Here is a 15,691-nt window from a genome sequence, read left to right on the forward strand (position 1 = left end):
ATTTCATTCCAGTGTTTTGTACCTGTGGCACATCTAAAAACTGCAGGACAGCGGCCCTTGAGGACTGGAGTTTGAGACCCCTGCATTAAGTCAAGTTCCATCTTTATATTTGTAATTGATTACGTTTCAAATACAACTCTAAACAGGTGGGTTTTTAGTCGAGATTTAAAGGAAGTCAGTGTTTCGGCTGTTTTACAGTTTTCTGGAAGTTTGTTCCAGATTTGTGGTGCATAGAAGCTGAATGTTGCTTCTACTCGTTTGGTTCTGGTTCTGGGGATGCAGAGCAGTCCAGAACCAGAAGACCTGAGAGGTCTGGAAGGTTGCTATGACAACAGCAGATCTTTAATGTATTATGGTGCTAAGCCGTTCAGTGATTTATAAACTAGAACACTAGAAACTAGATAAAAATACTTGGCAAGATTTTGTGTTTTTGCAGTGAAGCTCTGGTAATTTTGGTGAATACATCTTACAGGTGATGAAAACATACATTTCAGTTTCCTCCAAAATTGTGTTATCACAGCTTCATATTTACAAAATGAAATGTGGAGTTTTTCAGTTAATTACTGCAGTTTCTCCCACAGCTGTACCACATTTAACCTGATTGACTAATCAGACTCGCTGTCATTGCCTCGGTATAAAAGCAGCTCACTGGTTTCCTTTTATCAATGCTACTCAACATCCAGTAGTTTCTTTTTATTGTAAGTTTTCTCCTTTTGTTAAAGCACTCCTCTTCTAACACAGTTTGTTCTACATTTGAGTCCTTTTCTACCACAATCCATAACAGAGACTGGGCTAAAAATGGGAATGCCAAGGTGAGAGTCACATTTACCCAAAGGTTTACTTATGAGAAACAAAATGAAATTGCCTAGTCAAAGTCTTGAATCTGATTTAGACATACTGTGGCAAACAGGTCATTCATGCTGGAAGAAAAACGTTCCAATATGGTTCTGTTAACACAATTCTGCAGAGAAAATTAGGCCAAGATTCCTCCACAGCGACGTTAAAGACTTATTGTAAATCAGAGATGGCTAAGTCTAATCATAAAATGCTACTTTCCTCAACTTTTAGATGCATCCCTGCTTCAAACACGCCTGAATCAAATGATTGAATCCGCTCTGCAGGAGTCTGGTAACAGTTCATTTAACTAATCGGAAGTAGAATTCCTTTTATTGTCATTGTGCAAGAATGAAAGCACAATGAAATTTAGAATGTATGTCAAATAATTGAATTAAATAAGTATATCTCAAATATAACAGTATAGCAGAAACACAGAAACGAATGTGATGGAGGATAGCTGGACTGGACCACCTCTGTCCTAAATGGTTTAGTGTGGGATTAGCAAATTAAATCTTTGTGTATGCACCTGGTTATTGTTAAAAATAGTTTGATCTCAAAACTTTGAGAGAGATTAAAGAGCAAAGACAGGTCGCCAGGGCAACACAGAGATACACACACACACACACACACACACACACACACACACACACAAGGGACAGACAACCATGTATCCACACACAAGGGCATCTCAGATGAACCAATTAACCTAACAGCATGTTTTCAGACTAGGAGGAACCCAGAGTACTTGGAAAGACCCCAGAAATCCCAAAACCTTAAAGGTAATAAATCGAACAGGGAAGCACTGACTTCTTCCTCCTGGATGTTTTTATTCCAGGATGGATAACTAGTTCCTCCAGCAAATTTAAAATCTGCCTTTGGTTGTCCTACTGGTGACACCTGCCAAGACTAGAGTCTCCCCAGAAGATGGAGCCCTTCCCCCTGCCTCAATGGCCCAGCAGCATTACTGAGTAAACTCAACTAGTTGCTTGCTTGTATCTTCTTCTTTCACCTATATTCCATATTTTATGATCATCTCACTATTTCTGGGGTCCAAGAAAGCAAAATGCCAGAACTTCAGAAACTGACAGCCACTCCAAAATATTGACTTTGCTGTCCATGAGAAATTTTGTAGCCACTTTTTTTATGATGCTATTTATTTTGTGAATTGTGCCTGTATCTTCTTCAAATCAGAAATGGAGTCAAACGTTTGTGCAGAAAAAGTTTTCGTTTGTGCCGCTATAATTTTAAAATGATAAAGAAATGTTTCCAGAGGTCATGAAAGGTCAACCAGCCCCCACACCTTCTTCAAATCGGACAAAATCAAATCCACTTAACTACATTTGTGCTGCAAAATGTTTTTGTTTGAGCTACTTTGGCCTTGAAGATATTAATGACATTTTAAATGTCATTTTATTTTGTAAAAGTTGGGGAGTTGGTTGAACTTTTGATCTTTAAACTTTCATTAATATTTGCAAAGCCAAAGCAGCACAAACAAAAAATTTTGCTACACAAACTCAGACAAGTTTATTGACATAATTTTTGTCTGATTTGAAGAAGGTGGGAGGCGGGGGGGTTGGTTGACCTTTCATGACCTCTGGAAACATTTCTTAATATCTTTAAAATGATAGAGGCACAAACAAAACATTTTAGCTGCACAAATGTTTGACATCATTTTTGTCTGATTTGAAGAAGGTGGGGGAACCAGTTGCAGAAAACCTCACCATACCATGATGCTGCCACTGCCATGCTTCCCAGTTGGGATGGTGTCTTCAGGCTTGTAAATTTTCCACTTTTTATTCCAAACATAAACATTGTCCTTTTTCCAAACACTTCATTTATGGCTTTTATCAAATTAAGGAACATGACTCCAAAAGTTTATTCTTTTTTTTCAGAGTGCATTTGCAAATTACAATCTGGTTCTTTATTTAGTAATCACTGATTTTTCCATAATGTTATAAAGAGAAGCAGTGCAAATTATAAAAATTATATGTGGCTCCATCTAACTTGAAGGTTGATTAACCTATCGAAGCTTACAAAGTCATGACATCATCATCATTTAGGCTTTCCTAAATTGTTTGAAATCATAATAATCTTAGATCATGTAAGCTTCTATAATTGAAGAAGTTAATAAAAAAAATTATCTAAAAGAATATTTCTCCTTATTCCAGTTAGCAAAAAGAAATAATTTAGGTATTCTTAACAGACCCAAAACATGAAATCAAAGAAACTCGTCATCTTTTGAGTCAATCATTTATCACCACGTTGCTCTTTGGGGATTAAACTGTTGTTGCTAAGATACCATTGTAATCTTTATAACTTGTTGTACATTTAACTGAAGAAATGTAAATGAGTTTATTTTTCTTAAAAATCTGATTTTGAATTTTTTCTTTGTTAAACATCAGATTATACCGTTGAATTTAGTGCTGTGATGATTAATAGATCTGCCTTATGTGGTTTATTGTCTTATTATTTTTTTTAGCAAAACAAAAACTTTTTAAAACAGTCAATTTCACTGATTGAAAGTACAGAGATAAATTACTTGGGCTTTATTCCAAAAGCCTAAAGTTACAAAAAGTCTGGCACATTAATAAAGACATAAGGGTAAAACAAATTATTCATTGTTTTTATGCCAATTCCAAAGCAAACACCACTTTACACCAAAAGTACTAAATAAGTTGTAGCTAATAAAGCATTTTCAGATCATAAAGCTAATTTTAAGATCTGACCAGAGTAAATACAAAGTGCTGTTTCCTCATTAGGATTTTATTTTTTTGAGGGAATAAACTTTCCAAATCAGTCTGGTCTTGTATGAGGAAGTAATTGACAACAAACATAATAAAGTCTTTGAGTGTTTTATGTCATTGTAGAGGAATTTTGTGCAACTCTTCTCTGCAGAATTGTTCAATTCAGCCAAATTGGAGGGTTTTTAAATATAAACAACCTTTTGATCAAGCAGATTTGGGTCTGGACTTTGAGAAGTCAACATTAATTTTTGACTCATTAATAGGTGGATTTGTTGGTGTGCTTTGAATTTGTGTATTGCTGAGCTGGAAAACCCAACAGGGTTGCTTAATTCTGATGCTGATTGCATAAAAATCCTAATTTAGGATTTTTTCTGGTTGAGAATAATACGTTCCATTGAGATATTGCACCCTACTTCATGTTGTCAGACAGGTTCTACAGTAATTTCCTGATGCTACACACCTCCCGGTAATTAGATGTTTGATTTAAAGTATTCTGAAATATGTTCTGGAAGCTTAAAATAATTGAAAATCTATTTGTACAACATTGTTGTACCAATAACAATAATATAACTTTTGATCAAATAGTGCATTCATTCTTAAAGGAGGCTCCATTGCCTGCAGATTGAACAGAGGGGATTCAGATTCAACCCCATGTTGCACCCTCTATCCCACCCTCCATATTGTTTCTGTTGTTTGGCTAATTTTCTTTGCTGCCCACCAACTGTGAACAACTAGCTCCTCACTAGGCATTAAAGAAAACATCATTCAAAGTGCAGACCCCTTCTTTAAGCTTGGTTAGCACAAACTGTCAGATTAGGAGGTCTGAGAGGATGATCCAGCCAACATTCAGTCGGATTTCTGCCAAATTACCACCAAGCATGTTTGGGTCAGCTCTTTTGCACCCTGGGGAGCACAATACTCCTGACACCCAAACTAGACATGTGTAAAAAATTAAAAAAAAACAGAGATTACAAGACTGATCAGTGGAGCTGTTGCAGTCTACAAACAGCAGCGTTCAGTTTCTCTGCATGGTGCCACTAAGCAGCGAAGGAGGGGGCTGGCCATTTTGCCACTGGAAAAGGAAGCTAAGCATTTAGGTGTCTTAACTGTGGCCTAAAGTGCTAACACGGGATTAGTGAGGTAAACGTTGAAAGAGGTTTAGCACTCCATCCTTAGGGACCAGTGCAGCTTCAGTAATTACACATCAGTTGCAAGGTGCAGCGGGTGGTTGGATGGGAGATCATAGTGATGTCAGGACAGGGAGGGCTTACCGCAGGAGATAAGGCCAGCTAATGGAGATGAAATGAATCGGTATTTAAAAGGTCTCTCTTAGTTAAGGCACTTTGCTGGCAGCAGATTGTGCTCACTCCGCTGCCCAGTTGGATGCTGAAGGAGAGACAGAGGAGAGACAAGCTCTAATCGGTTTGAAATTACGTTCAGGTCGTATTTTTGTTTTTTCTTTTCACCTGAATTGCAGCAACAACACCTGCAAGCTCTGCCAAGGTAAAGGTAAGTCATTAAAAATGTTTTTTTTATTGCACAGGTTTTCTTTCAGTTTTTTTTACTCTTTTACTGCAACATATGCTACATAAACATAACCTTATGGGTTGATAAAAATTTACCAAGCACCTAACAAGAAATGTATTTTTTTCTTTTTGTTAAAATTCCATGTGAGAAGCGAGATTGCATCAGCAAGAAGCTTTATACACCAACTAATACTGTTGTAATTATTCTACTAATAAGTACTAAAAAGCCTCAGTTAATCAAATACAGTAATTAGTTCAGCTTCTTCACATGGCGTCAGTAATAATCTGAAGGAAAAAGAAATCAAACAGGTTAAGCTAGCATTTTATTATGGGAAATTGTTTCTGACGATGATATTCACGATGCACAAAAGTCTCAAGAAATGCAATCAGCTTCATGCAACTGCCAGAATGTGCATGGCTCCAACCTGTGTGTGTTGGGGGATTAGGAAGGACTAGACATCGCTTCTGTCTTGTCTGATATGACCTCCTCAGGACTCCATCTAAGTTGTCAGCAATTTTTCTCTTTAATTCATTCTTGTAATGAGATTAACCAGGCAACTGCAAATCCGAGGAGTCCAATCCCCGGATTTGGCAGCTGTGGTGTGGCCTCTGCTCGCTGAAGGAAATACGGCAGAGGTGGTTGTTTTATTTTTCTATGCAGCTCACCTTTCGTGACAGTTTCACTCGCACAAAACTACAAGATGCTTAAAATGTGCATGTAAGATTTGCTTACCTAAGGAAAGTGAGCTGAGGAGGTGAGCTGAAGTTCAAAGGTTCACTGGAGAATTCAAACAGCGATATGCTGCATGTTGGAGCTTGTGTTTTGCCTGTAATGTATTGTGTTTGCATTTCAGTCAGTATATCCAATTTTTTAAAAGTATAGAGAGGAAAATTGATGAAAAAATGCCAATAAAACAACTCTCATTGAACTTTGCTTCCTCTCTTAGCTTTTGCTTTTATAATAATTAATTTTCTGAAGCTTATGCTTGTGTTTTACTGTAGCTACAATTGCTGGGTTGGTTCTTTTACACATATTTGGGTTATTGTGCCGGAACAGTTTTGTTCTCTTAGGATAAAATTAATCTTTTTTTTACTACGTAAGGTTACATATGTTCAACATTTACTCTTTTAACCCAAAGATTTGCTCATAAAGTTAATAGGGACAGTCAGTACTAGAAAAATCACTTGATCACTAAAGCTAATGCTAGCTTTATTAACTACCAATGAATACAGCTAGCATTAGCATTTACATGTTGACCAAAGGATTGTTCATAAGGTCAATATAAAAATTAAGTATTAGGAATGATCAAAAATTAGCTTTGATTTTATGCAGCAGTTATTCTCTTATGTTAACATCAGCTTTTTTTAGCGCCAATCTATGCTAGCACTAGTTCAACATTTAAACTTTGACCAAAAAAATTGCTCAGTCAAAGTAAAATGAAGAAAATATGTTTATTAATCTTATGCAGCATTGCTGTAGTCATTTCAGAGGATTCATTTTCAGCCAACATTAACCTTTTAGTTCCAAAAGTAGTTTGTGGCTCTACAACCAGTGATGTTAGCAATGCTACAAACGTTGGACCACTTTTTTCATTAAAGAGTAATCTAACACGTTGCTATTTCAAATCCAGTAGTCAGACTACAGTTACTTATCGAAATTACTTTGCGTTACTATTTTATTTTGTAATTAAATTTTATTTCCTCTAGTAACCGCCGTTTCTATGCGACAGTTATCAGCAGCGACAGAAACATAAACAATGGAGGGAAGGGGGAGATGCGCGTTTTGTTGCTGGAAAAACAGGAAGTATTTTGAGTTTCGCTCGCCAAGTTCGATTATTATAAGCAGCTTTGGGCTTGTTTTTTCTAAAGTCGCTTGCAGATTTAATGAGTCGCGGGTTGCGCTTTTTGGGCTTGGAAATAAGCAGAGACATAAACCCCAGAATTTGTCTGACATCCAGTTAGTTTTAGTCAGACTCTCCCTGTCCATCATTTTCCAGATGATCCGTCCCGCTGTGTCTTTGTTAATGTTAAGTTAATATATTATCTGTGAATGACGTCGAGCTTCGCGTTGCGCTCCAGAAAACTGCAAACATCGAGACTAATACGAACAGCGCAATAAACGTGAAAACAGCCACGAATGAACATGTCCGTAAAGTTGTGCAACTAAATGCCATTATAATTATTAATATTAAGATAAGTGTCACAAATCTGTGCAGGACATCTGAATTGTGGAGCGGCAGAAGGAGCGCTGTGCACTGTTGGTTTTTTTGTACTGTTGTAACCATTAAACAATCTCACCCTTCAGTTCATCTATATAAGTGGAGGCACATTGTTGATGTTACTATTATTAAAAAAAACTTGCAATTAAGTTTTGGAAAAGCTCAATGTAATTTTCACAGGTGGCGGAACGTTGTTGTTAGCAGCTTCTGAAAGTAACTAAAGAAGTTACTTTTAATGTAACTTAGTTACTTTCCAAATCAAGTAATCAGTAATCTAAATAAAGTTACTTTTTCAAGGAATAATCAGTAATCCGATTAAAGTTACTCTTTCAAAGTAACTATGCCATCACTGGTCATGGGTTCAATGCCCATACTGGCCAATTGAAACAAAGTCTTTCAGAAAATCAACACTTCAAAATAAAAAAGACTGGAAAATAAAATCAACATTAAAAAAGGCTGGAAAATAAAATCAACACTTCAACATAAAAAAAAGGCTGGAAAATATACCTTTGCACATGTTGATTTTGAAAAACATTAGAATATGAGCACTTTTCAAGATCATGTACGTTTTTCTTAAAGTTATTGAAAACTCATTGTTACGTTTGGTAGGTTAGCTCAGGTGGTCAGAGTGTGGAAACAGGAAACATAAAGTCTTTTATAGCTTTTTTTCTATTCAAAACAAACTGAACAACTTTTCACCATTAGAAATTTAGATTTTTGTAGACTTTCTTTACTCAGATGAAGCTACACATTTCACAAATCTTAAATACTGTGTGTGTAAACCTTGGGGATTTCAGTTTCCACACCTGTTTTAGAAATACATTTTTTTTTTAAATCCTTTCCATTGATTTGCTGATGTTAGTAGTTGTGACACGGATAAGGAAGGCGCTAGATGTGGCATGTGTTCGCGCCACATAGCTCCACATAAACCGATTGCTTCCCCAGATTTATCCCCAAGGTGTTTTTGGGACATCCTGGGAGCTAATGGAGACTAATAGGCTTAGCACTTAGAGGTGTATTGTCCGGGATGCTTACTGGCAAGGTTTGCTAAGGGTAAAACTCTAAACGTGCGGATTACCTCTAACACATCCCTTTAAAGTGCTGTATAGCCAGGACTTAGCTAATAGGATCCTGGGGGTTGCAGGGGCCTGGGAAGGTGGGGATGGGGGAGTGGGACTGGCCAGGAAGGTCAGCAGATGTAGGCAGCAGACTGTTGCAGGACTAACAGAGGGATTACAGCCCTCAGATTACATGGCTTTCAGAGGGAACTTGAGGGACTGTGGATAACGCATGATGCCTTGAGGCATTTTTTCATGGCAGCATTTGTCTGGAAGGAACTGGACATCAAAATAAAAGTGCACAGTTAACACTGAAAAACATAAATCATGGCCAACTTTAATCAACCTAAGAGGATTCATTTAAAGGGGTGGCCAGAGACATTCATGTTTGCAGCTGCAGGTTGTCCCTTAATTAGCAGAACTGGATTACTGAGTCATTTACAGTATCATATTTTGTAATGGGATTTGGGCAATACAGGGAGGCTAATTTATTTTTTCCAAGCTGCAAATTAATGCTTGTCTCAGTGTGTGCTAGACTTGAATCGCGACTAAATGTCCTTACAAGGATAGAAAAAGAAGACAAAATCATCAGCAAAAGAGCAAATTTGCTGGCCTTTGCACAGGGAGAGGATTTGGATCTACAGATTAATTTTGTGATGAAGGTTACAGCCAAGGTGGATTTAAGATTGTTATTAGCTGTGTTTGAAAGGTGAGATTAAGGGTGAGAGGTTAATGTGGTGGATGACATCTCCAAGGGGAGCTCTAGAAAAGATCAAATTTAATGTAAGGAAACGTGCATGTATATATATATATATATATATATATATATATATATATATATATACAGTTTTTGAAACATAAATAACACTGAGGTTGCTTGTTTATTTTCAGAAAAGATCAGAGAAGTCAAGGTTTCATGTTCAGGCTGAAAATTATGTCGCAGAACTTAGTAACTGCAGCAAACACGATTCAGATATTTGCTTTCATTGTTATTAAATGTTACTTTTTATTCATTTTGATAACAAACATTAGAAATTATTATTCAATAAAGTATTAAATGATTCTCTAAGTTTCTATTAATTTCGATGCATGCCCCCTTTAAAAAAAAGATATCTGCTGCCCTCTAGCGACAAAAAGAAGATACTACAAGTTAAGCGATTGGGAAATCCAAGCAAGGAAAATGTACTCAATAAAATCCAAACTCAAAACATTTTAAAATAATTACTAATGAGTTCAACTTCATATGTTAAGCAGCAAATCACATTATATTAAGCCTAATATCTGAGAAAATCCTGTTAAATTCTGTTTATGAGCAGGATTCCTGTGGCGGTTGAAGGTGGTGTGTTTGTGATGACCCCCCGGGAGCAGCTGAGGAAGATGACGGCCCTGGGCGAACAAGGGACTCTGGATGAGAAGCACTGGTACCGGCTGGTCAACGGCATGTCAGCTGGAGGTGAGGATCCAGCTCTTCATCCAAATCCAGCTTTTAGACTCAATATGTGGTGAATTTGGCAGATAGAGCCTGGAAGCTGTGGAGCATTTACAGTCAGAGCATGTTACAGTTTCCTGTCCTGTCAGACTGATCTGAATGGCCTGTGCTGCTATTTTCTCTGCTCTTGTAGAACTGAGGCAAAGACAGGAGCTGATAATGAGGAACCAGATGGCCATGGCGCCGCAGATCCTCGCTCAGGGCCAGCAGAGGCTGCAGGGGGTCCCGGCACAGTTCGAACCTCGATTTATGGAGAGGTCTGTGTCTGAATTCAATTAAGTCTTCCTGCACCCAAGAGTTTTAAGCAGACATTTTAAACTTCTCGGAAATATCTATCTTAGTACATTTTAATAGTACAAAATTTTCAATTTAACAGTTTTGTCATTTAAATATCTAATGAAAAATAATTTTATCCATCAGATGAAGGATGCGGATTAATTGAATTTTGAATTTAGAATAAATAGAAAAGTTATCCTACATCAGATATTTATAAAATATGATGCTATATTTGTCTTTGGATGCACTAAACTAAATCTAGTTATTTGGACTGAGGGCAGAAATTGCTCTTTGGACTGTAACAATCCAAAATAGATCATGCAAAAAAGTTAAAAATAAGCAACAAAATTCAACATGGAAATGTAAAATAAGCCACAAGAATGTCAAGAGTCCTTTCCAAAAATGATCAACAATGGAGAGATAAATTTTTTTCAATGACAAAAAAAGCTTTACTGAGGTCCAGTTCATGAATATGTAAGTCTGAGGCCTTGAAGTCCTTTTAAGAAATTAAACTAAGTACTAAAAATGACAATGAGAAAGCACATACATTTTAGAAATGTTGCAAAAGATGAAAAACAGGATTTGAAATTAAATAAAAGCTAAATGTATATTGGCTGTTTACACTGATTTTGTTAAGAGTCGAGGCTCTTGACCCTCCTACAATTTTATTTTGTGGGTCAGAAGCTGGAAAATGTGTGAACTTCTGGTTTAGAGGGTAAAAAAGTGGGAGTGACCTATTAGCATAATTTTAAGCACCTCTGAAACCTGAAAACAGGTTAAAATTAAAACAACTTAAAGGATTTTCCAGCACTATGGAACTGACTGGAGCTGGAAAAATTAGATTTTCAACTAGTTTGATTTTTCAACAAGTTGTTCCACTACAAGTTGTAGTGAGCTGCCTGACATCTCATCCTTTGACCTCATCAGGGAGTTGGTTCCTCCCACAGAGATGGTAACATCCGACGCAAGGCAGATGCACATGGGGCCTCACCTCGGCCCACCTCTTCCGCCTCACGCCAACGTCCTACCTGGCAGAACCTTCCCTGGACCAGGTGAGCGCAGACTCCCACCTGAGAGGATTTCAACCTTTGGTGTTAGGATTTAACAGGATGTTCTCCATTTTTCCCATCTTCCTCCTTTTCAGCTGGCTACGGCTTCCTGCCCTCGGAACCAATGGAAACGGTTGCCCGGCGACAGGAGCTCATACACAAGCAACACATAGCAAGGTAGAGCATGCAGGACATCATCACCACACTGCGAAAATTCAAAATCTTATCAACTGTGTTTTGGTCTAGTTAGTGCAAATATCTTAGTACACTTGAAATAAGACAAATAACTTACCATTAACATTTTAGCAAGATATAAAAGCCTGTTTTAAGTAAATGATTCCTTAATATTCATATAAAAAGTACAATAATGCAGAAACACAACATCTTGCCAATTATTTTTGGTATCTTATTACACTTGAAATAAGACAAAACAGACTTACAACTAACTTTTCATCTAGAAATAGGAGCTTGTAAATAATTATGTCATATTGTTATAAGTTAAACAATCTTTCAGTGGACCAAGACATTTTCCCCTTATTACAAGTTAAAATGTTTTGTTCCACTAGCAAATTCTTTCACTTATAACTAGTACTTTTTTAATCAATATTAATTAAGGAGTTATTGATTTAAAGACAGCTTGTCAACCATGCTGAAAAGCTACTTTGGTTTGTCTTATCTCAAGTGTACCAAAATATCTGCAGTAGAAACCAGATCAGATTTAGTTTCACTGGCAGATTATTTCACTTACAATAAGACATTCTTCCCATGTTCGAAGTGAAATAATGTGACAGTGGTACTAGAGCTTTTCCATCAATATTGAGGAATTATTGAGTTAAAACAACCTCTGATATCTTGCTGAAAAGTTACTTGTAAGTTAGTTCTGTATTATTTCAAGTGTAATAAGATATTAGCACTTCAGACTCAATCAAATACATTCAGAATGATTTTGTGTAGGGGGATCACATCCTGCTAAATTCTCTCAGCGACAGAAAGTTTGTTCCTACATTTCCACCAAATGTTTGTGCTAACTTACCTTCAGGATGGAGATGAATGCCATCCTGCACCAGAAGGAGCTGGAGAACGCTCACCAAAAAGGGCTGATGGGGATGGAGAATCCTATGTCGTACCATTCCAACCCCATGCTCTTCAGAGGCCGCCAGCGCATGCCGGACGGCCACGACGTCTTCGTCCACCGTCCTTCCCTGGATGAGCTGCACTCCAACAGCATACTCATGTCGGCCAGCCCCTACCCCCCCATCAGCTCGCTGCACAGGGAGAGAGGGCGGAGGGCTGGGCGGAGGCCCGCCGTCCACAAGAGCACGGAGAACCAGGCGGCCAACCTGAAGGGCCAAACTGAAGACAAAAGTGTAGAGCAGAGTCCAGAGGCAACATCTGGAGAGGAGAAAGAGCTGGAAGTGAAGGGGGATGTGGGAGAAGAGTGTGGCACGAGTAAAACACACCACCAGACGAAAACAGACTCTGAGCTGGCCACAGGAAGCAGGAAGAGCTACAAAGAGGGAGAGGCCGGGCTGCGTAAAACCTGCGCCGCAGCCCAGGACGGTTGTTCAGATATGACTAACGGGGCTTCCAATGATAAAGAAATACCCGGTCAGTGTTCTGCTTTCCAGGAAAAATTCATTTACCCTTCCACTGGCGCAGCTCTCACAGGGATGCCTTACGTCTTTCCTGTCCCAGGAAATGGCTTCCTTCCAACTGGTGAGTCTGTAAAAGCAGTATGAGAATTACAGCTTCATTTAAAAGTATGAGATGATTTAATTAACCTGTCCCTTCTGCTTTCCAGGTCCACCAAATCTCTTTCTGAACGGCGAGGAAGTACCAGAGGACATAAGGAAGTGGACGGTGAATGACGTCTACAACTTCATCAGCAGTATACCAACATGTTCAGAATACGCTCAGGTTAGTCATGAGAACCATCTCTATCATGTTTCCTCTCTGTTTCTTTTCTTTGTGCTATAGAGCTGTACTATTACAAAATTATGTTTTTCACATATTTGCTAAAACTCTCATTGTGTCGTGTGAAACAAGTAATCTGTGAAAAACTCAAGCTTTTCCATCTCCTCCCAGTGCTATTCTTCAGATGACATTGCCATCTGAAGAAATGCAACCAAAAACAACCAATCAGAGCCAGGAGGAAGGTCTTAGTGCTGTCAATCAACCTTGTGTATGCTGCTCAATGAGCTAATGACGGAGAAACAACTTGCCATTCCAGAAAAACTGTTTGGTGGCCATATAAACTAGCTTGAGCATTCATGGCAGACTGCGCTGTAGTGAATCAGATGTGTAGCAGAAAGCAAGGGGAGGGTGTGAGCAGTGTGTACACTAAAGTGATTGACCACACTAAGACCCTCCTTCTGTGGTCCTGTAGATGATATCAGGACCACAACGGGAAAGCAGAGGAGCCTGATCTTTTCACAGATCTGTCTCATGTTACACTGTCACGACAAAGTGACAGTTTCAGCAAATATGTAAAAACATGTTTTCTATAAATGTTACAAACTGCAGCTTTAATTCTTCTGAAATTATTTCTCCAGACGTTTAAGGACCACATGATTGATGGAGAAACACTGCCGCTTCTTTCAGAGGAGCACCTCCTGGACACGCTAGGGCTCAAACTAGGACCGGCTCTGAAAATACGATCACAGGTACACAGACCTGAAGTTAAAATTCAGTGTTTAAAAAACTGGCGATTTTTTGCCACATAAATTACATTGTCATCTACATAACTATAGATAATAAACAACAAAAACTAAACTAGACCCATGAATACAAAAATTTCCTGTAAAAGAACACAAAAACATACAAACCAAGAAATTAAGTCAAGAAATGGCTATAAAAAAGTAGCTGTTCATTTAAATATAGCCATATCTACAGGTAAGGCAAAAATGTTAGTTTAAAATAATTGGAACAGTGACATAAATACAGGCTCACCTAGTTACTACACACACTGAGGAGGATTTTAAGGAACATAAAAAAAATCTCATTTCTCACTACAGTAACGAATGAAATCTTGGTTTAAAAATGTTCAACCCATTTTGATGGAGTACTTGTCTCTAAACCAGAACAGCAGAACCTTAAACTTAGAAAATGAGGAAAAGTTAAGCTGATTATTGCCATCATCCTAGGCAGCTTTCTGTATCTAACCTACATCTACTTTGCTTGCATGTCTGCAGGTCTCCAGAAGAATGGGCAGCATGATGTACATGCTGAACCTGCCTCTCTCCGGAGCCGCTCTGCAGGCCGCCTCCGAAAAGCCAGGGGACCGCTCACCAGAAATGGGCTCCCCTGTCAATTGCAACAGCGAGGATATGGTGGCGAGCCCGAGAGACCCAGAGGTCATCAAACCCACTGAACATCTTCATGAGGCGGAAAACAGTTCCCCTCCTTCAGCCAGCAGTGAAATGGCCTGATCTCTGCAGACACCAGGGACAAATATGAACTGAACCAGGTTCAGGCCCAAAGAACTGTTCTTTTGTTTACATCATGAGTTAGTGTTAACAATGGTATTTTCTGTTCAATATGCCCATACATGTACATAGTAAAAAACTATATATATTTGCGTTATGAAGCGATACAATATTCTTCTCTTTCAATTTTATGCATTATAGTTTCTGATTGTAGGTTTTAATTATTTTCTAAGCTGCTGATTCTCTTTGTTTATTCAGCTGAGCTAAAAACAATTGAAATTAAACCAAATCTATCCAAAAAAGTATTTTTGGTCTATTTTCAAGCACAAATATCTTAGCAAAATTAAAATAAGATAAAACTAACTTACATGTAACTTTTCAGCAAGATATGGTAGCTTCTTTGAAGTCAATAATTCCTGAATATTGACAAAAAAGAACAAGCTACACTGGCAGATATTTTCATAAGAAAATATTTTGTTATAAAAATCTGCCTGTGAAACCAGTACTTTAAAAAAAAAAATCAATATTCAAGAATTATTTACTTAAAAGAAACCATTATGTATTGCTTAAAATTTACTTTTGGGTTAGTTTTGTCTGATTTCAAGCATACTTTGATATTTGCACAAGAAAATAGACAAAAATACTTGGAAAGGTTTTGTGTTTTTTCAGTGTGGGAAACAACAATATAATAACGGCTTATTTTTTTATTTTGCATCTACTGTTTGATACTTTTTTGCATTTATTTGATTAAAAATAACGTTTTTTTCTACAAATTAATATGCAGTAGAATCTCTCTCTCTATATATGTGTGTGTCAAGATAAAGTATTTAATGCATACAGCAGAATCACATCTCACACACAATGTTACATGCATCACTGCAATTAGTCCCATCCAAACGAATCTGCTGTAATCTCCTGTAATATTCCCATTGGAGAGAAGTCAAAATGGCAAAAGAAACAGCGTCACCCAGAGGCGGAAATACAGCACTTGCGTTTCACATTTTGTAAATCTATACTAAAATAATAATTTAAAAAATAATTCGATTAATTAACAAATTATTTTTAATG

At 37.6% G+C, this 15,691-nt stretch overlaps 1 protein-coding gene across 2 annotated transcripts; it reads left to right on the plus strand.

Annotated features, from left to right (window-relative positions):
• Positions 1 to 674: 674 nt before the first annotated feature.
• Positions 675 to 14,971, plus strand: samd7 (sterile alpha motif domain containing 7). Of its 2 annotated transcripts, none has more exons than XM_028019764.1 (9): positions 675 to 812; positions 9,701 to 9,837; positions 10,007 to 10,130; positions 11,077 to 11,201; positions 11,294 to 11,375; positions 12,238 to 12,914; positions 13,000 to 13,115; positions 13,751 to 13,861; positions 14,390 to 14,971. In XM_028019764.1, the coding sequence occupies exons 1-9, from the start codon at positions 799 to 801 to the stop codon at positions 14,624 to 14,626; spliced, it is 1,623 nt and encodes a 540-aa protein (XP_027875565.1). In that variant the 5' UTR covers positions 675 to 798; the 3' UTR covers positions 14,627 to 14,971. The 2 variants fall into 2 exon arrangements, with proteins under 2 accessions (XP_027875565.1, XP_027875566.1); XM_028019765.1 differs by lacking the exon at positions 675 to 812 and adding an exon at positions 4,878 to 5,090 and having other exon boundaries at positions 14,390 to 14,626.
• The last annotated feature ends 720 nt before the right edge of the window (positions 14,972 to 15,691 follow it).

This window comes from Xiphophorus couchianus, chromosome 6 (assembly GCF_001444195.1).
Source record: "Xiphophorus couchianus chromosome 6, X_couchianus-1.0, whole genome shotgun sequence".
NCBI lineage: Eukaryota > Metazoa > Chordata > Actinopteri > Cyprinodontiformes > Poeciliidae > Xiphophorus > Xiphophorus couchianus.

Bases quoted from the DNA above. Each gene is read 5' to 3' on its own strand.
- samd7 (XM_028019764.1), top strand. The intron at 13,116-13,750 runs GTTAGTCATGAG...TTATTTCTCCAG, and splicing joins CATGTTCAGAATACGCTCAG to ACGTTTAAGGACCACATGAT. The intron at 13,862-14,389 runs GTACACAGACCT...GCATGTCTGCAG, and splicing joins CTCTGAAAATACGATCACAG to GTCTCCAGAAGAATGGGCAG.